Source organism: Bemisia tabaci, chromosome 9 (assembly GCF_918797505.1).
Source record: "Bemisia tabaci chromosome 9, PGI_BMITA_v3".
NCBI classification, from domain to species: domain Eukaryota; kingdom Metazoa; phylum Arthropoda; class Insecta; order Hemiptera; family Aleyrodidae; genus Bemisia; species Bemisia tabaci.
Window position 1 is genome coordinate 8,963,622 of NC_092801.1, and position 24,737 is coordinate 8,988,358.

General features: G+C 39.4%; 1 protein-coding gene across 4 annotated transcripts in view; it reads left to right on the top strand.

Annotated features, from left to right (window-relative positions):
* Positions 1-24,737, top strand: part of CCAP (Crustacean cardioactive peptide) — a 60,384-nt gene that overhangs the window by 22,078 nt on the left and 13,569 nt on the right. The window contains exons 2-3 of one of the 4 annotated variants that reach the window (XM_072304109.1): positions 17,087-17,229; positions 20,352-20,550. In XM_072304109.1, coding sequence (XP_072160210.1) covers positions 20,452-20,550 — 99 coding nt within the window. In that variant the 5' untranslated portion in view covers positions 17,087-17,229; positions 20,352-20,451. The remainder of the gene's footprint in view (positions 1-17,086; positions 17,230-20,351; positions 20,551-24,737) is intronic. The other 3 variants (XM_072304107.1, XM_072304108.1, XM_072304110.1) reach the window with 3 other exon arrangements.

The following is a 24,737-nucleotide window of genomic DNA, read 5'->3' on the forward strand; positions in this document are numbered from 1 at the left end:
GCACTTACGTGATTTGGAAAATAATTGGTTCAATAATTGAGCCCTGGTAAAAATTCGAGCTGCGTTTCAAAATACCATAGGAGTTCTTATAACCGACTGAAGAGGGCGATAGAAAATCATATAGCTGGCTGTAGAAAGTGGAAAAAATCATACGGCCGGGCTACACGAAGTGATAAAAAATTATACAGCCGGGTTATAGTTCCTGTCGCCGGGCTTTACACTTTATCGCCTGGTTGTTGCTTTTTTGCCATTGGTTATAGGCTATAAGAAATTGTGTAGAAATTCTTGTGCTTTGGAAATCCTTAAGTTTTTACGGAATCACCTTAATATTTACAAAACGCACATTATATTTTCCTTTACTACATATTTTTTTTCATAAATTAAAATGAGAATAATCCATACAGACTGTGCATACATTTCAATGTCATGAGTTGAAAAACGCTGACTCCGCGAGATTAAATATTAGAGCCTAACACAAAGCGGAGCGGCGACGCACTGGCGCCTACAAACCTAATAGGGATACTTCACGCATTGCGCAATGCGTGAAGTATCCCTGGCTGCCCGCCTGCCGCGCCGCGCCGCAGCGTACCGCGGCGCGGACTACTATTTCACACCGGAGGTATTGCACAGTATTATACGAAATTGAAGGCGCTCCAACATATTAGGAATGGCAGGCATCCTTCAAAAGTACGGAGCTTTCCTCGCAAATTAAATCAAGATACTGCGGCCCAAAAAGAGAGCGGTAGTCCAAAAACTCACTAAGTTCTAGCATCCGTAATTTGTAACGTTTAACATACACTTTATCGCCAGGCTGTTGTTTAATCGCCATCGGCTATAAAAGGCTATAAGAAATCGTGTTGCATGCTATAGAAGCTATTGGAAATCTTACAGCCGGCTGTAGGTCTATGGTATTTTGGAACACAGATCCTACTGCCAATTTTTACCGGGGAGATGGACAAATTTTATTAGCCACATCAACTATGGATGGATTTTAATTTCGGGCCGAAAAGAGTGGACAAACTCCCTATAATCGTTTAAAGAGAAAGAGAAATGGGAGATGATGAACGAGATGAAAGTGGAGCAAGAACTCAAGGAGTAGAAGAGAAAAGGGGTAAAGAAGAGGGAAGAGGAGTAAACAAGATGACGGTTCCGACGTTAAGACGTTGGAGAGCGTTCACCGTAGCACCTCGTCAATATGTAAAAGTGGTTTTGCGCAGACGGAAGAGAGCGCTGCAAGACGCTGATGAACTGAACGTGGAGCGTAACCTAAGAAGCATACATATAAACAAGAAATGTCTTGTCACCATAGAGTAAAATATAGGGGTCATTAAATTTAGTGAAGAGGTACTTTGTACCCAACAATTTTTCTAGAACTACAACGACAAAAAATTTGGACGATGCATGAAAGAGCCATTAAATAAAAGTACGTTGCAGAGTTTTAAAACGTAGAGTTATTAATTTCTCCAAGACAAGCCTACAGGCATTACATAAAGTGGACAAAATAGGAGAAAAAAGGTAGAAATGGTACATAAAAAAATTGAGAAACTAGGTTTTGCTTCCCGCCACGGAAAATGGCGCCGATTTCCATGGAGCAGTGCGGGCCTTTACCAATGGATCCATTAGTAACATACCCGCTGCAAAACGACGGGAAAGAGCGTACACTACTAACGTGGTGAACGCTCAAAAGAGGTAAAAAAGAGGAAGTTAATAAGATTTCCTGGGTCATCCACTCTCTCACCTCCATCCAAACCCAGACAGAGGTGCATTTTGAGGCTTACTTCCCATTCCGTTGAATACGATTACCAGCGGGTCGAATATTGAATGGATGTCGAATGACCTTGATCGATAAATAACATTGCTAAGATAGCTTTCTATCGATGGGATCATTCGACAGCGAATCGACCCGCTGGAAAGGTCAGTATCCGGAGGCGGCCTAGCCGAAATAGACTGCTTGTAGCAATTAGGAACTGCAATCTCTGGCTCAGCCTAGAAACAACGTACGTACCATTAGTTTCTCTATACACATGAGGGGTTTCACCGATGAGCCAGGTATTGTAGTTCCTTATTGGGAAATGCAGTCCAAATGAAGCCGGATTGTCGCAGTTTTACTATTTGGCGTGGGTGTCTCATGGTCCCGCCCCGCCATTGATCCAGTCGAATTAGTCATGACCGCATTTTCATTAACGGTCCTCGACTCTAACCGCAGCCGGCGTCTCTCTCATCGCTTGTCTGAGGTCTGCCGTTTGCTGTTGTCACGCACGTCGCGGACTAATGGATTCGCGTGAACTCGAACTCATACTGCCAAATTTTCAGCGTCTTTAGTCGGATAGAAACTACTTATATTAAATGACAAGTGGTCATTTTGTTGCCTTCTCAACATAAGGGCGTAACTACACTTAACGAAGAACACTGTTGTCCATGTAACCCAACGCTTTCTCGGGCTCATCTCATATTGTAGTTACGCCCTCCTGCCAGCCAAGCGACGATTTGGACCGCGTCAAGCAGTAAGGAACCAAGCCACATCCGCGATTGCCGCATTTAATCGGGCAATTTATTTTCTTACATGAAAACGATTGAGCGGATTTTCGTGCAAATTTCGGTAAATTTTCTGCATAGCACTAAGCAAATGCCTTAAAATTGTCAAAATTGAGCCTTGAAATTCTCAGACACTGTAGATGAAACTACGAGCAAAATTCTCTGAGGAATCGGAAGAAAAATATTCACGAATTTTTTCGAAAATTTATAATTTGTCAAAGGAAATTTGGCAACGTTCGAGGGCTCATACGGCGCTCTCTCTTAGCACGGCAGCATTATCCCACAACTTCAGAAGGTATCTCACTGATTTTAGATTTGGATCCCTGGAACTTACTTTTTTATTCAATTCTTCCGACCACGAAACTCGATTTATTAAAATCCGGAAACTGTCAGCGGAGGCCTCAAGAGGGGGTTACTCCGATTCTTCATCCAATATGGAACGTTTCTCCGGACCTTCTATAACACCGTTGATATTTTGGGCTGTATTCATTTCTTTCTTTATACACCTCCCTTTCTTCACTGCCGTGCCTAGGAAGAACGCCGTATGAGACTTTGGACGCTGCCAGATTGCCTTCAATACAAGACGAATTCTTTGGGAAAATGCTGAATATTTTGCTCCAAAATTTTGGGTCATTTTTTTCTGCAACTCGATCAAATATATCTGAAAATATCAAGGAAAAAATATAGATAACTTTCCTCAAAAATAAATGTTTCATACGCGGAAATTCGACAACTTTCGAATGATCATATGGTGTTTTTCCTTAGCACGGCAGCTCAGGTGGGCTCCTATGGTTATAACATCGTGGTTCAGAAGAGTTTAAGGAGTTTATCAACACGGTATCATTAAAAAGAGACTACTCTGATAAAAATATTTGTGTTCTTGTGTTACTTTTGGTTACTATAGGAAGTGAAACACGAATCAACACAAATTTTGTGTTGATTTTGGTACAGTTTGCGGTAAATTAAGCGCAGAAAACAACGGAAAGACGTTGATGTCCACCACTCTTTTTTTTGTTACCTAAAGTTCTTCAAGAAAACTATCTGGGATTTTCTCTTGAAATTTTCAACCGGAGACTAGGGTTATTTTGTGTTTTTCTTCCCATAATACCGAACTTTTATGTTGATTTTCACTCTGTACATTCATTGGTGGATCCAGCAAATTTGCAACATCGTTTTTGCTTCATTCAAACCTATGGAAATGTATCGATACTTGAAAGGGCCAGGTGCGTCCGACAAGAATCGATTATTTAACAGAGGTTTAAATTGACAGAAGATTATTTAACAGAGGTTCAACAAGAGGTTTAAACAGAGGAGGAAATCCTGTGTTGCCAAATTGCTGGATCCGTTCCTGTGTGCATTTTTGCGAACTTGCCACTCAGAGAGTAGAAGCTAATGAGGAATTAATGTATGAATACGGCCCTCGGGCTCTAAGAAACAAAACGGAACCAATATTTCAAGCTCATTTTACACCGAAAAGAAGAAGGATGCCGATTTAACATTCGGGATGTAAAAACGTGTGCGACAAAACCACTTCACGCGACACACACACAAAAAAGAAAAAAGAAAAAGAAAAAAATTCACAAAACGGTGAATTAACCGCTACAGCAGTTACTATAGCAATGTCAAGATGTAAAACTAACTGCTGCGGCGATTGATTCAACGTTTTGTGAGTTGTCACACTCCTTTTTTACATCCAGAATGTTAAATCAGCGTCCTTCTTTTTTCGTTGTAGAAACCACATCCGTACCACCAGTTTCCTTGTGTAGATGCGTGCTTTCATGGATGAGTCAGGAATAGTGGTTCTTGAAGGGGATCGCATTATCAGCGCATTGATGTGTTCGCCGTTAACATTCGTCATTCTTGTCGATTTATTGTTTGTGACGTGACGGTGTGGAGCTTGGGTTATTTGATACATGCAAATACTCAACAGAGGCAGTGTCGACTGTTCTGGGTATGACGTCATATTTATGGATTTCTTATCAATCGGCGAAAGTCAAGGGTACATTTGTCACGTGCAAACATTTCGTGCGTGCCGCTGTGTAACCTTTTGGACGTTGCAATATTTTTTTAGAGTGATAATATAATATTAAAGGAATTTCTAGGGATCTTTTCCAAATCTTTAGCTCGATCGTTTCAGTTTCGGTTCAAGATACCCCAGATCAACTCTGTTAGTCTTACTCTTTAGATTTAATGACAGTGTGATCATAAGATCATGATATTATTCGCTGTAAAGATTCTTTCACCCACGCCAGCAGCCATCGGTCAAACCTGCCGTGCTAAGGAAAAACGCCGTATGAGCCTTCAGACGCTGCCAAATTTCCCTCGATAAAAATTTATCCCCCGAATTTATTAGGAAAAGTGTGAATATTTTATTTCAAAATTCCCGGACGATTAAGCTCGCAATATACGTAATTTAAAATATCTGAAATTTTGACGGATAAATATGCATGAATGTCATCAAAAATATCGACGGTGTAAGTCGGCAATCACATATCTCGTTTGCGGTGTCTGAAAATCTCCGCCTCTATGTTATTTTTTTTAGAGGAGAACAAGTTGACATGATGCCTTGAAGTTTTTGCAGAATTTTCTTCGCATAGAGAGGAAAAATCACTGCAGTTTTAAAAAGAATAGCAGTTGAGTAGTTTTCCGTTTAAAAAATAAAGTATAATAGGAAGCCTGCGACGTCGCAAACCGAGTAATGTGATTGCCGACTTACACCGTCGATTTATGTTTTATCAAGGGAAATTTGGCAACTCTCGAAAGTTTATACGGCGTTCTTCCTTAGCAAGGCAGAAACGGTCACGCATGTCATTTACTGACAGATAATGGCTATCCGTTGCTTTCGTACCGCCCCACTTGGAGCCCGAGCTAGATGTTGGCGAGTTATACGAACAAATTGCATAGCGAGGATATTGAAGGCGCCGCCAACGCTACGCATCAGCGACGCTATATCATTATGACCTTTACTGCTTCAGAGTGGGAGGATAGATTTTCAACCAATGTTTTCAACTCGGAGAGTGTGGAGGATTCTAGTTTCCTTCTTTTCGACTCATTTTAGTCGAGAGGAACAATTTCATCAAATGCATCTCATTAATAACAACGATTACATCAACTTAATTAGATAAAATGAGCCTTCTCATATCGACGGTGAAACTACCAAACCACGTATCTCGTTTGCGGTGTTTAAAAATCTACGCTCACATGTTATTTTTTGGAAGTAGACCAAATCAATATCATTCCTTGAAATTTTCACAGAATTTTCTCCGCGCGAAGAGGAAAAATCACAGAAATTTTCAAGACTGGACGTTAAATAGTTTTTCATTTAAAAAATAAAGTATGACAGGAAGTCTGCGACGTCGCAAACCGAGATACGTGGTTTGGTAGTTTCACCATCGATATCTTTACTTTCACATATATCGATATAAAGATACAAAACGAAGTTTTGTTAAAATTAAAAATGAATAAAGAACCACGGGAAAAGATTGATAAAATTGAGTAAAATACGAAAAATGGAGCTGTGATTCCTTGTTTCAGATACTGAATGTGTTCATTGACTTTTAGTATCATACGAGATTGAAGGCACCCCCAACCTTTCGTAATTGATTGCATCTTTCAAAAGAATGCACGAAGTTCCCTCGCAAATTAAATCAAGTGACGAACGACAAAAAGAGAGCGTTAGTCGAATAACTTACTCATAGTCCTATTATCTGTATTCAAAAACGTTGAGGATGATTTTTGAATTTCATCACAGGACAAAAGGACCTGATTCAAGCAGAAATCCGCTTTAATTCAGCAAATTTTTTCTTGATTCAAAATATAATCTTCTTGACGGCACACTCAAGAATGTATCTGCCTAAATTGAGTCACCTTTTCCTCCAGTGAAATTCAAAAATTATGCTAAACGTTGTGAAATAAACATGCTAGGACTTAGAGAGTTTTTGGACTACCGCTCTCTTATTGTGCCGTAGTATCTTGATTTATCCTGAGAGGGAAGCTCCGTACTCTTAAAGGACGCCTGTTATTCTTGATAAGTTGGAGCGCCTTCAATTTCGCATGGTACTTTGCAACGCCTCTGTTTTGAAATAGTTGCTTCATGCGCCGCGCGCCGCGCCGCGGCACGCGGCTGGCCAGCCAGCGCACTGGCGCCTACAAACCTAAAGGGATACTTCACGCATTGCGCAATGCTTGAAGTATCCCCTTAAGTTTGTAGGCGCCAGTGCCCGGTTCGCGCTTGCAGCACGCCGCTCCGCTCTGTCTTAGGCTCTTATATTTAAACTCGCGGATTCAGCGTTTTTCAACTCATGATTTTGAAATGTTTACATACTCTGCATGGATTATTCTCATTTAAATTGACAAAAAAGAAATATGTTCCCATATGCTGGGTACGCACTAGAGCGTTTTTGACGAACGAACAGAACGAGCCGAACGGTGCGAGCAGTTTGAGCACGTATTCGACATGTTCAGACACGGAAACGCGAGGAACAGAACGATCCGATCTTTTTTCGCGGGAACGCCGCGAGCGCAAAGATGATCGTTCTATTGGATGACTATTTCGCTGATTTGTTGCTTTGAGATTTTTGTCAAGTACTGCAAACTTGTGTAGGAGTCCCCTATTGCTAGGAATCTCAGTGTGACTGCTACTAGTCGGTTGGATTCCGGGATTGGTTCACGGAAGTTGGTCACCTGCTTCGTAATTTTCGACCCAATTATAAAGAGCAGTTTCTTAAAATCAACTGAACTCATGCGCACAAAATTTTGAAAGTGGAAGAAGTCCATATCCCTCACGAGCGAATTATTTTCACGCACTCTATATAACTTTCTCATCCAAAAGCGCGGGAGAAATTTTTTCTTCTTTTTTAACAACTTGAATATAATTAAAAAAGCATCGGCTGCCACTTGATGCCTCTCCATCTTAACCAAGAGGTCAACTGATGCACTTTGAGCGGTAAAAATCAGCGGTTCGTGGCTGGAAAATGCGGGAACGATCCGAATAACATCAAAAGCTTTCGATGTTATTCGGCTCGTTCCGCTCGTGCGGGAGAGACGCTCGAGCCGTTCGTAGACCCGTCCGCACTTGCCGCACAACTCGAGCAGTCTGTCGTACTTGCTCATTCGGTTCGTTCGTCAAAAACGCTCTAGTGCGTACCCAGCTTATTGAAATTGTACATTAAGGTGGTTCCGGGTAAAAAATGATATCCGAAGCACTTTAATCTTCTCTTTCGTAGCTTGTGCTTTTACTGTGCTGCAGCTTGGTGTATGCGCAAAAAACGCTCAAAATTGGACGTATTTGGACGTATTGAACGGATTGGATTCGTTCAACAAAATTGTTGTTACTGCGACTAAGAATTTGGTTACCGGAATAACCAAAAAACCTATTTCTCTTCCTCACACAGGGTTTCTCCCTACTTTACCTTCGACTACTACAGTCTTCAAATCTATAGCTCTATGTTTTTAGCTGTGCTAAAAAGGAACGCCTTATGTACAATCAAGAATTGCCACATTTCCTCCGGTGAAATGGTTTTTTTTTTTTTTTTTTTTTTTTTTTTTTTTTTTTTCGTGAGGAGATTTATGAATATTTTCTCTGGAAATTTTCAGATAATTTAGATGTAAGTGGGACCTAAATTTTCTGAAAAATTAGAAGAAAAATATTCATTGATTTTTCTGACAATTTTTATTCTAATTGTGGATATTTGGCAACGTCTGATGGTTCATACGGCGTTCTTCCTTAGCACGGCAGTATATTGTATAAGTACCTTGCTCGGAGCAATCTAAATATACAAAACTTGAGGAGGTTGATTTCCTAATATTCCCTCACCTCTGATGTTCTTCCAGCCAATTTGGCCTCGTCAAATCAAGACCGCGCGTACAACTTTTGACGATTTGAGTTTTGCTCAACCTTCACACGAGCCAAAATCAAAGCCGAATTCTCTCAACCGTGATTGATTCGCTCGTATCTGTAGTTTTCAACCGCCTCGATCCATCAAGGTTCATTCATGTCTGAAAATTAGAGTTAGGCCGATGAATTTTACGCCCTGCGCCTGGATTATTATCGAATGACTTTTAAACAATACATCCCTATCTAAGGAATGTTGCCTATCGATTAAGGACATTCGATAAAGATTCGACAATCGACTTGCTAGTTGAAAATAATCGTAAGGTGGTATGTTCGAGCATTTTCTCAACTTCGTATGTCATGATCGGCATCTCTTTTGCCTCCGGTCTCACGTTCAGATTTCTTATCCACGCCTTAGGCTAATACTTTTATTTTTGCACCCCTTTATACTATTCTCCTACCCGTCTTTCGTCTTCCCTTCAGAGACCTTCAAGTTAAATGTATCATGAGTGAACTCGATCGATGCTTCAAATGCGACAAAAAAGGAGAAAACATACGGATTTAACTAACTACAGAATGGATGCTTCTCGTGGGCGAGATTTGAAAGGGTGTAATTTTGCGTATTTTTCTTTTGGAAAATTTTGCATAATATTTCCTTTTTGATCAATTATCTGTACAAATTCCGATTCGTTTCTTTCATATGCGGTTTTGTGGGTACTCTTTTACGAATATTTTACAGTATTTCGTAAATTAACGTCATATCGACGGTGAAACTATATTAGACCACGTACCTCGGTTTGTGTCGTTGCAGACTTCCTATAGCATACTTTATTTTTTAAACGGAAAGCTATTCAACGTCAGTTCTTGAAAACTAGCGAGATGTTTCTTCTCTGAGCGAGGAAAACCCAGCGAAAACATTAAGGTATGATACTGATTCGTTTCCCTTCAAAAAATATAACTTAAAAGCGGAGTTTTTTAACTACCGCAAATGAAATACGTGCGATCTCGTAATTTCACCGTCGGTCTGCTCTTAAGAATAAATGTAAAAACTGTTTTAATATTAATGTCAATCATGTTTTACTGATTTTAATTTTTATCATATTTTGAACCGATCAAAAATGTTCTTTCAGTTTTTTTAAAAATATACATTTAATTTTATCATGGAAAATTAATATCGAGACCCAATCGTATCAAATCGATCGAGGTTAACAATCACGCGCGCACGAATCGAATTTTGGAAAAAAATTAGATGGGAGTAGTTTTGACTCTCACCAGTCGGAAATTTTCTCCTGTCAAAAATTCAAAGCTTGGAAAAATATCATGAACGTGAAAATAGTCGTTAAGCTACGTCCTTTAACATTGAGTCTTATTGAGAGTCTCATGACCTGTTCTCCTTGGTTAAAATCTAATGTTAAGGTGATTCGATGGACGCCATATTTTGTGTCAGAACGGCATGCGATATCGCATCAATGGGTTCCATTTTCTCAGCTACTCGTCATTTTTCTCCAATTTTGAGATCGCAGTTCTGTTGTCAGGAGACGAAAGAACTCACTCACCAATTTTAACAAAGAAATTCAACGCAAAAAGGCGTGTTTTTTCAGAGAGAAAACCACGCGTTCGATACTGATATCGAGACTGCCCTCGAATGCGATATTTTCTCTCTAAAACAACCACGCTTTTATTACGTTGAATTACTTTGTTAAAATTAGTAAGTGAGTGCTTTAGTCTCCTGACAACAGAATTGCGATCTCAAAATTCGAGAAAAATGACGATTAGCTGAAAAAATTCATGCGATACAAATCATGCCGTTCTGACACAAAATATGGCGTCCATCGAATCACCTTAAACTCAATCCAAACATTTAACAAAAAGAACGTTTTTAGTTCGATCCATTAAAAATCAAATGATACTAAATATTCGACCAAAAAACGTCTGACAAACATTGAAAACCCTCTGGGTTTCAAGAATGAACCTCTTTGTCCAGGCTGCAAAACACAGCGCCGGGCCTCAGTATGTCCCCTTGCGATAAATTGATGACCACACGTCACTCTTTGGCCCTAACCAATACATCCTGAGAAATCGAGGTTCACAACTGCTGTACCCTTGCTTTTATTTCAGCAATTACGAATTTATGAGTTCAAAAAAAATAAAATCAAACAAATCCAGTCGATCCACCGATGATTTATAGGATTTGTACGAAAGGAAAAGTTATATCAAACGGCCGGAAAAACATTTATTCTCCTCCGGACGGTCCGTCAAACAGTAGTGAGGCGTGAATGATCGATTATCGATATTTCCCCATTTGGAGCTGTAGTAAAGAATCGATTATTAAAGTGAAGACCCTGTTTATCGATCATTTTTTATAGGTTTGAACGATAGATCAATCGATATATCGCAAAGCAATCCACCGATGATTTATAGGATTCGTACGAAAGGAAAAGTTATATCAAACGGCCGGAAAAACATTTATTCTCCTCCGGACGGTCCGTCAAACAGTAGTGAGGCGTGACTGATTGATTATCGATATTTCCCCATTTGGTGCTGTAGTAAAGAATCGATTATCAAAGTGAAGACCCTGTTCATCGATCATTTTCCATAGGTTCAAATGACAGATCAATCGATATATCGCAAAGCACGCCAATCAAAGTGTTGGGGTCGAGTGAGGTTAGAACCATGCTCATCGTCCCCTAACAACCTACCCCAACTCGATCAATTAAGGCAATTTACTGACGGGTTTTTTCCCGTGAAGGGGGTTGTCGGGGTCGACGATGTCACGTTTCACGATCAAGTGGACAGTATTTTAAATATTTAGAGGGTGAATGTAGAACATGGCCGGGAAAGGGGAGGAAAAACTCTCGTGAAGTGAATAATCATTCACTCCCCTCTTTAGGGTTAAAGCTTTGAGCTCGCTAAAAAAATTCGGTTATTAAATGGCGCGCGATGCTGGTACATATGTGACCGGCCATCAAATAGACCGCGTTAAGCAGGAAGGAACCAAGTCACACCAGCTATTGCCAAATTTAATTGAGCAATTTATTTTTTTACATGAAAACGGTCATGCGGATTTTGTGCAAAGTTCAGTGAATTTTCTGCATACTGCGAAGCAAATTCCTTAAACTTTTCAAAGGAATCCACACAAACGTTCTCTTGTAAAAAATTAAATTGCCTGGTTATAATTTTGGCAATGGTTGATGTGGCATGGTTCTTTTCTGCTAATCGCGGTCCAAATATGGGGCCTTGGTCGACAAAAACACTCAAAATTGAATTATTAATAACAGAGCTGAGAGGGGTGTTTTAAAAAAAGGGATAAAATGATTCAAGATATGCCGAACCAAATCAAAGTCATTGGGGCAGGGAGGGGGAGGAAGAAGGGGGGAGGGGGTAAATTAAGCAGTTCCAAAAACCTAGTTTCTTGTTTAAAATACTGTTTTTCTCATAAAGCGACTTTCTGCAGGATTGGAAATGATGGAATTGAAATGGATTCGTACGGTTTCGATTAACAAAAATATTTAGTTGACGGCGCGATATATATTCTTCGGGTTACCAGATTGCTTGTCAAATAATAAGATATGGATTGATCGACTCAACTGAAAGAACTCGCTCTCCAAAAAAGCTGTCTTCGTGGACTGAGGTCCCTTATTCCTTGAATGGTTATATTTATGTTATTTGCTTTAAACCGATTTGCTTTCTTTGTTGAAAAGAATTGAAAAATATGAAAAAGTAAACTTTTTCTAATTTTGTCTGTATTTTTTTTGTATAACATAATCCATTTTTATTGATATTCTTAGAAACATTTATACCGGAATGAAAGATAAATTGAATGCTTGAGCTGTGGATGAGATTCACACCGTCTCTGAGGTGAATGACCGAGAATCGTAAATCTAAATTTACATTTCTTTCTTTATTGATCCGATTTAGAACGGGGTAAGTTCTGAAGCCATTCGAAGGGGTTCTCAAAGTTGCAACTTATCCTATTTAAAAAAAACAAAAATGGAAATAGTAAAATGAGTACAATGACTTTGCAGTTTTGAAGTCCTAAAATGACAATATATCATCTTTTGATAGTCTGAAACGACGACTGTTTGTTAAAGAGATCACACATAACCCCATTATAATTTTTTATTTTACAAGAATCATTATACATGATTCTATTCAAAAATCCCATGATCTCCATTCATAATTCTTTTCTTTATTTGAGTTGTTCATCAATCATAATCTACGGTTAACGAAAATGTTGGAAGGTCTGAGGCTCAAATGAACCTGGCGAGGAAAATAATATTGAAAAGGTGCACAACTTTACGAATACAAGATCTACTTGAGAATAAAGTACGACTGCTATACTTCCGTGCTAAGGGAAAACGCCGTAAGAGCCTTCAGACGTTGCTAAGTTTAATTCGATAAAAACCGAAATTACTAGAAAATTTGTAAATATTTTTTTCCAAAATTTTCATAATTTTTTTTACACAATTTAATCTCAAATGTCTGAAAATTTCAAAGAAAAATGTGCATGAATGTCATGAAAAATGCATGTTTTATCGAAGCAAATTTGGCAACTCTCGAATGTTCATACAGCGTTTTTCCTTATTAGCACGGCTATATAGCAGCCTCGCGTCATACATCGATGGCTTAAGTGCAAAACCGCTTACCTCTCTTTGCGACCAAGCAGTCTTCCTGCCTTACTTTATGTTTTCTCTCGAAAACTAGTCAAAATAATTTCTTGAAAACTTTCTTCATTTTTCGTCTTTACTGCATGGTCACAGATTTTTCAGTATAATTTGTAAGCTATAGTAAAGTTGACTTGTTTCTCCTCAGTGAAATAAAATAGAAGCGGACATTCTGAATCATCACATGGAGATACGTGGTTTCGCAATTTGTCATCGATATAGTGCAAGTTGTTAAGTGCATTGAGAATAGCGATTTAGGAAATACAACTATTTTAACTCTCCGGAGGAGAAGTTGCCTACATGGGATAATTGAAGGCGTTTTCTAACGCGGACCGGTGCCAGAGTTGATGAGGAAACCACGATTGATCTGACTTCAAAAATGCTGGTCCTTGACTATATTTTCAAGCCATTAAGGTAGCTTTTTCCTCCTCGAAGTAATAAACTAGGAGTAGACATTTTGAGACGGCTCCATAGACTGCCGTTCCGGAAAACTTCATCCAGGGAGATGTTTTCTCCAAAACTCACACCACTTCATTTACAAAATGAAGGAGGAAATTTTGGAAATGCAATTAATATGGACTTTTTGGAAGTTGATTGCTAGTTAATTTGCCACGTCAGCCATGTTCTCCATCCTACTACATGCTTTCCGCGACTCATGGTTTGAGGAGTAATGATTTGGACGTATCTTTGTCAAACGGAACTATGTGCATTGAGACATGAGCCCTGAGGCCCATAAGAATATATGCATACCAGGGCTCACGTCATAATGCACTTAGTTCCGTTTGACAGAAATACGTCCATTTGTGCTCAGCACGCAAGCAGACTCTTGCGGCGTATACTCCCCCCCCCTCCCCCCAACAGGATGCGGAAAAAGTCCCTCCAGCCGACAATATCCAATCAAAAGCCTGGCTGAGCTGCCAAAATGTGCAGAAAAATCGAAAAGTTTCTCCGCGGAAGACGACATTTTGGACTTCATAATCCTGTTCGACAACAGCTTTCCTTGCAGGTGAACTAACCTCGGAAGTGATGTAGGATGCACGCATGAACTCATTAAATTCCGATCAAACAGAGGACGAATGGGGGGGGGGGAGTGTACAGAATATACAGGTGGGGTTAGCGAATTTAGATTGTTCAAAACTGACGCCTGAGTCCCAGAAAGTTACGCGTGGCATCATTCCAGAAGGAGGGGAGGGTAACGCAAAAATAAACCAAGATGCATCTTGAAAAGTCTTCGAAATTACATAATGTGTGCCGCTGCGATCAATTTTTCTCGTGCCGGGTTGCTGAACTTCTACATCTCGATGGCCAAAGTGTTTCAAAATTTCCGCTCTTAATTTATTTTTTCGAAGAGATACAAGCCAACAAGGACCAGCATTTTAGATTTCAAACTAATTGTGTTCTCCTCGTCGATTCTGATAACGATAAGCCGTATGTAGTCATCGTTAGAAAACGCCTTCAATTATCCCATGTAGGCAATTTCTCCTCTGGAGAGTTAAATAGTTGTATTTCCTAAATCACTATTCTCGATGCACTTGACAAACCATACTATATCGACGACCGAAGTGCGAAACCATGAATCTCCATGCGATGTTTCAGAGTCTCCGATTCTACTTTATTTTCTCTAAGAGAAACGAGTCAACTTTATTATAGCTTGAAATTTAAACAGAACATTCTGCTACCAGAGGAAGAAATCAAGGAAGTGTTCAAGAAATTATATTCACTTGTTTTCCAAAAAAAAAAAAACAATGATGTATGTCAGGAGGTCTGCAAAGTCGAAAACGGAGATATGTGGTTTCGCACTTTAACCATCGATTTGATACAAATTTTGGAAACAAGGAAAAAAGGAGCGATTTATTCGTCTGAAACTAACATGCGACTGAATGCAAGGTTGAACGGTTTTCTCAAACACTGAAGCTCCTTGATGTCATGTCCGCGCTTACGTGGTGTCTGTTTTGACGAGTTCATCCAACTGTCATTTTTCTTCCGACAATCATGGAGGACTGACATTAAGACTAGGAAAAAACATGCTTTACGGAGACAAAGTAATCACTATCGAAAAAATTGTTTGTTTGTTTTTTTTCACAAAAGAGTATGACACATGGCCCCACTATAAAATCATCACCTAAACAATGATTTCATTTGTTATCATTGGTTTTTGAGGTATAAAAAACATGTTTCTTAAACTCTTCTCCTTCTCAAAACACAAAATTATCATCATAGCAAGACATTTTATTTGTGAGGAACGTAAATGCAACTTAATAACGGGTAACTTTCATAAATCATTTGGACGTATTTCTATCAAACGGAACTATGTGCATTAAGACATGAGCCCTGAGACCCATAAGAATACATGCGTAACAGGGCTCACGTCATAATGCACATCGTTCCGTTTAATAGAAATACGTCCATTTTACTCTTTTGTGACAAAGGCAACTTTTCTTTTAGACTACATCTCGTAATCGGGAACTACTATATCTGACACATTTTAAGAACAGCATATTGATGGCCAAAGTGTGCAAAACCACGTAATGTCATTCCGGTGATTCAAAATCGGACGTATTTTTGCTGAACAGAACTAGGTGGGAAAGAAGGGGTGTGCTCGTTAGTCGCGGGCCGTAAGAATGAATGGGGATTATAAAGCGGTAGTGACGTCAGCGGCGACGAAGCTCGTTCGTTGCCCGCTTTAACTCATGAGCCCTGTCCACAACGCTCTTTCCCCATGTCCACGGCCCATGAGTGCCGCATTCAGTTGGCGCAAAGTTCCGTTCGACAGAATGTAAAATCCCGCTATGACCTTTCTCAAAAGTGAATCACGCCCACTTTTAAGTTGTTTCTTATGCAGCTTTCTTGAGATATCGCATCTTTTCCTCTCGTCTAAAGGTCCGTTTAGCTGAAATACTGCCGTGCTAAGGAAAAACGCCGTATGAACATTCGAGAATTCTGCCGTGCTAAGGAAAAATGCCGTATGAACATTCGAGAGTTTCCAAATTTCCTTCGATAAAATGTTTATCTTTGAGGAGATTTATAAATATTTTTCCTTGAAGTCTTCAGGAACTTTTGGTCAAATTGCGAACAAAATAATCTGAAAAATTGGAAGAATAAGAATCATAAGTTTTCTCAAAAATGTGTGTTTAATCTAAGGAAATTTGGCAACGCCTGAAGGTTCATACGGAATTTTTCCTTAGCACGGCAGAGTTGCCCAACCTCCCTTGATAAAACATGTATTTTTGACAAATATATGCATACTTTTCATTGAAATGTTGAGATATTTTAGATTAAATTCTGTGAAAAACTGTCTGAAAATTTTGGCAAATAACATTCACAATTTTCCTGGTATAAATTCGGTAATATTTCTGGTATTTTTATCGGAGGAAACTTGGCAACGTCTGAAGGCTCAACGGCGTTTTTACAGCACGGCAGAATACGTCCAATCTACGCTCCTTATTTATTTTTTCGAGGACAAATATGGCAACCTCATCGCTTGAAAACACAGAATATTTCGCTCACAGAGAAGAAAAATCAAGAAATTCCGTCGTCTAGTTTTCTAAGTGGAAAATAGTGTATGGCAGTAAATTTGCAATGCCGCAACCGAAAATACGTTGTTCCGCAATTTGGCCATCGAAATGTGCCTGTTAGTGTGTGTGTTAAGTAGAAAGGAGCCAAGTCACATCAGCTGTCATCAAATTTAAGTAGGTAATTTAATGTCTTACATAAAAACGGTTGTCCGGTTTTTTTCTTTGCAAATTTCAGTAAAGTTTCTGCCTAGTGCGAAGCAAATTCCCCGAAAATTTCAAAACAAAATCCACACAAAAGTTCTCTTGTAAAAATTAAATTGCTCCGCTTTTGGCAAAAGCTGATGTGCCTTGGTTCCTTTCTGCTGAACGTGGTCCAAATATAAGTTCCATTATTGCAAAATCCATTCCTTTCCATGGTGATTTATTTGTCTCCGTGTTGAATCGCGTGAGCTGACATTAGTGCTTAGAATCATTTTGGCCGGCTCTTTCTTTCTCTTAAGAAACTATTTTATTTTTTCATGACTAAATTCCTTTTTTAGGTTACTGAGATCCCGTAGAGGTGCAATTGGTCCGGTTTCTCCAGTAAAACTGAGGCAGGCAGGTTTCATAGGTTGAGACGTTCGGACAAGCATCTGCACGGACATAAAAGAACCTTGAGGAGATCTCCACTTAGTGACGGTCGGTATGCAGTTTTTGGTGGAGATTTTGCCACTGTCATGTTCACTTAATTAAGATAACTTTTAATTGGACCACGTTTAGCAGGAAGGAACCAAGCCACATTAGCTATTGTCTTTAACTGGGCGATTTAATTCTTTAAAAGAGAACGTTAGTGCAGATTCCCTCGAAAATTTGAAGGAATTCGCTACAAACTATGCAGAAACTCCACTGAAATTTTTACAAAAATTCACCCAACTGTTTTCAAACAACTAGATTGTAAAATTAAATTTAGAAATAAGTTGATGTGGCCTGGTTTCTTTCTGCTCAACGCGGTCTAATTAATATAGTGATGAAGGTATATACAAAGCGAAATTCACGTTCAATCCTACGGGTTCGAAAAAAGATTTAGCTCATCAAAATTGCATCTAAAACAACTGCACGATGCACTTTTACGTCTAAAACATCTTGACAACAATTGAATCAGTAAGAACGAAAACACACCAACTCGGAAAAATGGAAAGAATCAAGATACACACGAAACCGCACAGTAAATGAAGAAATTAGTCTAAGGAAGATATATTTGGTGCCGAAATACGAGCACTTAAAGGCATTTTAAAGGTGCAAGTAGGAACAGATGCGCTAACTTCAATGAATTTTATAAAAATTGACCGACTCTTATGAAAAACTAGCAATTTCGAGTTACCGAGTTGGTGTGTTTTCGAACTCACTGATTCAATCAGAAATACTTGGAAACATTTTACTGTAGTCGTCATCCGACTAACAATAAAAGTCACGAGGGTCGAACCGGCAACTGGCCTGGTCATCGGATCGGAAAACTTCGGGATGAAATTTCAAGAGTGCAAATGTCGAAAAGCGCAAACTTCAAGTCGTTTGCGCGAATAGTTTCCCTTGCGTTAGGTTAAATTAGTATATTACTGTGCTAAGGAAACACGCCGTACACTGAAAAATACCGGCGTTTTTACCAAGGTCCGTTGGTACCTTTACCATCTCACTTTTTTAACCAATTATTGGAAATTTTAGCAAGATAGACTGGTAAGCTTACCTAAAAACCGGTATTTTTACTGTTTTTTCAGGTAAGAATACCACTTTTATTGGTAATCAATTCCCGGTAACTTTGCCATTTTATCTCGGTAATTCTACCACAGTCGATAAAAAATATTGACGTTTTTACCAAAGTCCAGTAAAATTACCAAGAAAGTTCAATAATTTTCCGAGATTTCTTGGTAAAATTACCAATTCCATAAATGGTAATTTTACCAAGAAAAAAACATGGATCAAATAGAAACCTGAATTCTTGGTAATTTTACCCTTTTCTTAGTAAATACACCGATATTTTTTTTTCAGTGTATGACGTATGATCATTCGAATGTTAATTGCCAAATTTTCTCCCAGAAAATATTCATCATTGAGGAAATTTATGCATATTTTTACTTGAAATTTCCGAATAAATTGGGATCAAAATTATCTTAAAATTTTGAAGAAACACATTTACAATTTCCCCATTAAATTCACCTTTTACGGAAGGAAATTTGGCAACGTCTGAAGGCTCATACGGTGGTTTTCCCCAGCACGATAATATGAACGAAGAATTAACGACGGTCTGTCCTTTTGGATCCTGGTTTTATTGCTCTGCGCCGCGCCGCGGTCTAAGGTGAAGCGGTCAGTTTCTGGACAGTCAAAACGCCTTCAACTCCGTGGGTATGCAACGCGGACATCCCAGGAGCTCGAATAGTTGCATCCAGACGCTAGAATGAAATTCGTCTGATGATCGATCAATGTTGGGGCCAGCACTTTGCTGGGCGACTGTTTGCAAATTATACCAGGTCCGCTCAATCACTTGCTCAACATTTCGATTACTAAGATTAACAGGATAATTTAATAATTTGTTTCATTCGTTTTGATTACTCAGCAAATGTAAGTAATGAAACAGCCTCTGCAAAGATTTTATTTCCAGTGCATCTAAATTCTTCAAAATTATCAAGGTGGTGAAAAAGTGCAAGGGGCCTGCTATTTTAGGAGGAGAGCAATGCCATAAAATTCCAAAAATTTCAAGAAGAGTGAACAATTTGAGCTCTGATGAGTATCAGTACAAAACTAAAGGAGGCGAGGAGAGTGCACAGCTTATGGCAGATGCTTTGGAGCACTAAGCTGGGGTCACGCCGGGATTGCTAGTTTTGGGTTTTTTTCGACCTCATCAGTAGATACCACCAGCGGACTGATTATTGAAATTGATAGACAAAACGATGGACAAAGAAGACATAGAGAGTACGAAGCGATCCCATAGGTGGAAACGGGTGGCTCTGATAGACTAAGGGAGAAAATGATGGACTAATTATCGGGTCTCCCGTGGATTGCCATTGGTTAGTCTATCACCCACGTCCTTTGCCCATTGCAACCACCCGCTTCCACCAATAGGATCCCTCCAAATCCCTTTTGTCTTCTTTGTCTATAGCCTTTTCTATCAATTTTAATAATCGACCCGCTGTAGCTGACAGTGGTATACTGCCGTGCTAAGGGAAATGGCGCATGAACATTCGAGAGTTGCAAAATTTTCTCCAATAAAACGCTTATCTTTGAGGAGAGTTACATATATTTTCTTTTGGAATTTTCAGATAACAAAGGTCTAATTCCGAATAAAATTATCTTAAAAATTGAACGGAAAATATTCCCAAGTTTTCCTAAACATATACGTATTTGATTAAAGAATTTTAGCGACTAGCAAAGGTCTATCCGGCGTTTTTCCTTAGCACGGCAGTACAGTACTGCCGTGCTAAGGAAGAACGCCGTATGAACATTCGACAGTTGCCAAATTTTATTCAGTTAAATGTTTAATTTTGAGGAAAGTTATGAATATTTTTCCTTGAAATTTTCAGGGACTTCAGGTGAAATTTCGAGCAAAATTATCTGAAAAATTGGAAGGAAAATATTCTTAAGTTCACCAGGAAATTCGCGTTTTATCAAGGCAAATTTGGCAACGCCTGAAGGTTCATACGGCGTTTTTCCTTAGCACGGCAGAGTACCACCTTATCACATACAGTTATACAATTATTACATTATGTTCAGGACTATTTTTTTTAGTGTTATTCCTTGTTCCTGCAAATTATTTACATAATTCACATTTTCCAGGTAGATTGGCTGTTGAGCACACGTTTGGTGAAACCGGAGGCAAGTTTGCCCCATTCGATCCGCTTCATAACAGAGGAGGGTCAACGCTCACTACTGTAGTATGCGGTGGTCCCAGTCGTTACCCTGTCTTCTTCTCCTCGCTGTCTTCTCGTTTTTCTTCGCCCTCGTAAAGGCTGATGACGTCGTCATTCAAAAAAGAGTAAGTCATTGTAGCATTCAGTGGCGTGGCGTGCTTTGCGATATATCGATTGATCGGTCATTTAAACCTATGGAAAAGGATCGATAAGTAGGGTGTTCGCAGCGGACACCTTAAAAATCGATTCTTTACTACGGATTCAAATGGGGAATTATCGAGAGTCGATCATTCACGCCACGCCACTGGTCACATTTGGACGGATCTCTATCAAATGGAACTAAGCGCCATTGGGGGAGGAAGGGATAGGGGGGCTTGGATTGGCGGGTGTTGCGGAACGCAATGCTCGTTCCGTCCTATACTCTGCCGTGCAACGTGAAAACGCCGTAAACGCCATTTCACATTTATTGGAAACAATGTATCAAAGCAGAAAATTTTGTGTACTTTGGGTCAATGTTTTTACAGAATTCTTTCGAAAGTACTATCAAGAACTTAACCTGACAATTTGAGATGCGTGGATAGAACAGTTTTTTATTTTATAAACTGTTAAGTTCCAAAAAACGAGGGAAAATTTTGATGGATTTATGGCATTCTTGCCTAGCACGGCAGTTAAGAAAAAACGCCGTATAAACATTCGAGAGTTTCCAAATTTCCTTCGATATAATGTTTATTTTTGAGGAGATTTATGCATATTTTTCCTTGACATTTTCAGGAACTTTAGGTCAAATTGCGAACAAAATAATCTGAAAAATTGGAAGAATAATAATCATAAGTTTTCTCAAAACTGTGTGTTTAATCTAAGGAAATTTGGCAACGCCTGAAGGTTCATACTGCGTTTTTCCTTAGCACGGCAGTATACTCGCAATGATTTTCCATGGCGCTTAGTTCCGTTTAACAGAAATACGTCCATTTCAGACAAAGAAACGCTGAAACTCGCATTTTGGGAAATGATAAGCTAAGAGCAGGGTGGCATGAAACGTGAGAAAGAAACGGAAGATTTAAAATTTCACGAAGCTGTGAAATATTTCATATTTTTCAGAGGTTAGAGTACGCAACCCGCACCCAAACACGCAGATATAGAAGAAAATCACAATTTTTACATTTTGCGAAACATTGAAAGGAGCCAGTAGTTCTCAAAATCTTTCATACGTTTCTGTTATTTCATGAAATATTTAACGCGAAATTTCAAGATGTTATTTTTCATGAAATTTTGCCACCCTGGTTAAGAGTAGTTTTGAATGGGTCAATTGAGAAATTTATTATTGCTTCATCTGAACGTGCTTGAAGAGCTAATTTCGCAGTATTTTTTATACGATTTTTCTGATATGGGAAATAGTATAAAAATAGATTTAAAAATGAGAAAATGCACTGCCTAGTGACGTCATCTGGCGGCATCTTCCATTTGAACACACGTATTTTTGCAGATTAAATCATTTTGCCATATCTTCTCCAATAATTGTTCAATTCATGAACCAAAGGTATCCTCGTGTTTAGTTCACTCAGTAGTGTCCACTTAAACACGAAATTCATCAAATTTCAGACACCTGCAAATTCTCTATTGCGCTGGTCGCAGAATCGTGTGTTGATGCTTGATTCTTGTAGATTAGCTAAAAACAATGAGAATTGTCCAACGACCAACTTTCTACGTTCAATATCGCGCTTTGAAGAATTTGATTTATGACATCATCCACCGCGGTAGTGACACCCTTGGTTTCGTCCACCTTGCTTTCTTCTAAGTTTCACGTTGAGTAACAAGTGCAAATGTGTGTCTCACTGATTGATGAAACCAAGGAAGAAAACCAAGGGTATGACTACCGCGGTGGATGACGTCATAAACCGGATTTTTGAAGGTGCGATATCTCGATTAATATTGAACGTAGAAAGTTCCTGTTTAAGCAGATCTTATTATTTTTGGCTGATCTACAAGAATCAGCCATCGAAATACGATTCCTTAACCAACGCAACTGACCCATTACCGACGTGTCCGTACTTTTCCAATATAACTACCAGTGGCGTGGCGTGCTTTGCGATATATCGATTGATCTGTCATTCAAACCTATGGAAAAGGATTGATAAACAGGGTGTTCGCAGCGAACGACTTGATAATCGATTATTTACCATAGCTTCAAATGGAGAAATATCAATCATCGATCATTCACGCCACGCCACTGATAATTACTCTAATTTGGATCGCATTAGGCGAGAAGGAACGAACGCGATTTCAGCTAGTGTTTTCAAATACTCAATAAATGTACAGTGTTAAAATCCACACGGTTATTTTCCCTTTAAAATTAACAATCTTTTGGTGAGAGGCAAAAACTATTACTATTCCGAGATATGTTTTCGAACCTTCTTAAGTTGCAACAATTTTACTGCAATGTGAGAGCGCTGGTTCCTTTTTGCTAAATGCGATCCAATTAGAATAATCAATTTTCTCATTATTAATTGGACGTATTTCTATCAAACGGAACTAAGCGTCAATTTGAGTTCCTTTTGAGGAATTTAGAATCCCGGATAGCGCGTTCTGTCAAACGGAACAAAGCGCCACGGAAAAGCATTGCGAGCATAGGACGGAATAAGCTCGACGCCCGATTCCGCCGCCAATCCAAGCCCCCCTCTACCTTCCTCACCCTATGGCGCTTAGGTCCGTTTGATAGAAATACGTCCAAGTATTAAAATAAAGTGCTCATTTTTATTTGGTGGCCCTAAAAAGGGCCGTTTTAACGTGTGAGTGTGACGCGCTGAAATTTCAAATCACTTTGAGAGAGGCCTCACAGTAGGAGTGGAATGCCTACTGTTCTTATTCCGGCGTTTCGCGAGGCTGCCTTCTTTCTTGATTCGCTTGACGGTGCATAGACCTATCCGGAGTGCACTTGCAGTCCTCTCCAAAACTTTAGCCACATCCATCAAGGGTCCTCCATTCTTCTTCTCCTCTTCGAAGTGTTGAATGAGTCGGAAGACGAATTCCCGAGTTTGCGGATGCAGAACCTGCCTGTTCCCCTGATTTTCTTCACCTGCCGATGTCTCGGGTTGTGGAGTGTCTTCGGTGGACATCGGTTGTTCGAAATCCGGGATTCCATGTTCTCCATCAAATGCCATTATTACGGGTTGTCGAATGTCCTATGTGTGTCCTCCTGGTCGATGAGAATGCGAATGATAACCCTCCAGCGACCTCTGGACCTTATATAGATCTTGATCCGTTTGTCCTCCGCCAATCAGGAACCAGGAAGAGGAATTTGGAATATTAAATCGGTGCGCTGCGCGATCACCGGGTTTTCCCGGGAGTCGAAGCTGGTCTCAGCGATCTGGTGCGGTGCGCCGAGTGCATGGCGCCGCCAATTCGCGCCAGACGGACCCGTGTGAATCCCATTTTGGCGCAAGTCGTCGCTCTCCTCACGAATGAACGTAAGGACACTCCAATGTTGCCAAATTTCCTCGCGCGAATTGCATTTTAACGGGAGAATCTTGGGAATCTCTAACTGGAAATTTCGCTGATTTTCCTTTCGACCTCATGCAGAAATCAGAGGAATTTCTAAAAAAAAATTTGCGCTGGTATAATCTCGGGAATACTACCGTACTAAGCAAGAACGCCGTAAATCCATCAAGATTTTCCCTTGTTCTTTGGAGCTCAGCACTTAATAAAATAAAAATTGTTGCACCCATGCACCTCATTTCAGGTTAAGTTCTTGATAGTATTTGCAAACTAATTCTGTAAAAATATTGACCCTAGGTACACAATTTTTTTTTTTGCGATGATACATTGTTTTCAAAAAATGTAAAATGGCGTTTACGGCGTTTTTGCGTTGCACGGCAGAATTTTTTTGAGTCAATTATACGATTCAATCGGTGAGAGCGAAAACACACCAACTCGGTAACTCGAAAATACTCAATTTTCATTAAAGACAGTGATTTTTTATAAAGGTCATCAAAGTTGAAGCATCTGCTCTATAACTTGGATCTTTGAAGTATCCTAAAGTACTTGTGGCACCAAAAATCTTTTTTTTTTCAGACTAAACTCTTCACCAACGATGCAGTTTTGTGTATGCCATGATTACTTTCATTTTTTCGAGTTGGTGCATTTTCGTTCTCACTGATTCGATTATGGAATCAAATTACGTTTTTTCATTCGGAAACGACAAACCGTTTCTTATGGCAAGGAAAAAGGGATTTTTGGCATATCCCTAGGTATGGGAGAATTGCCGAATTAGTTGGCGAAAATCAAAATGTTTCCCTCTGAAGGCGCATTTCTGCGA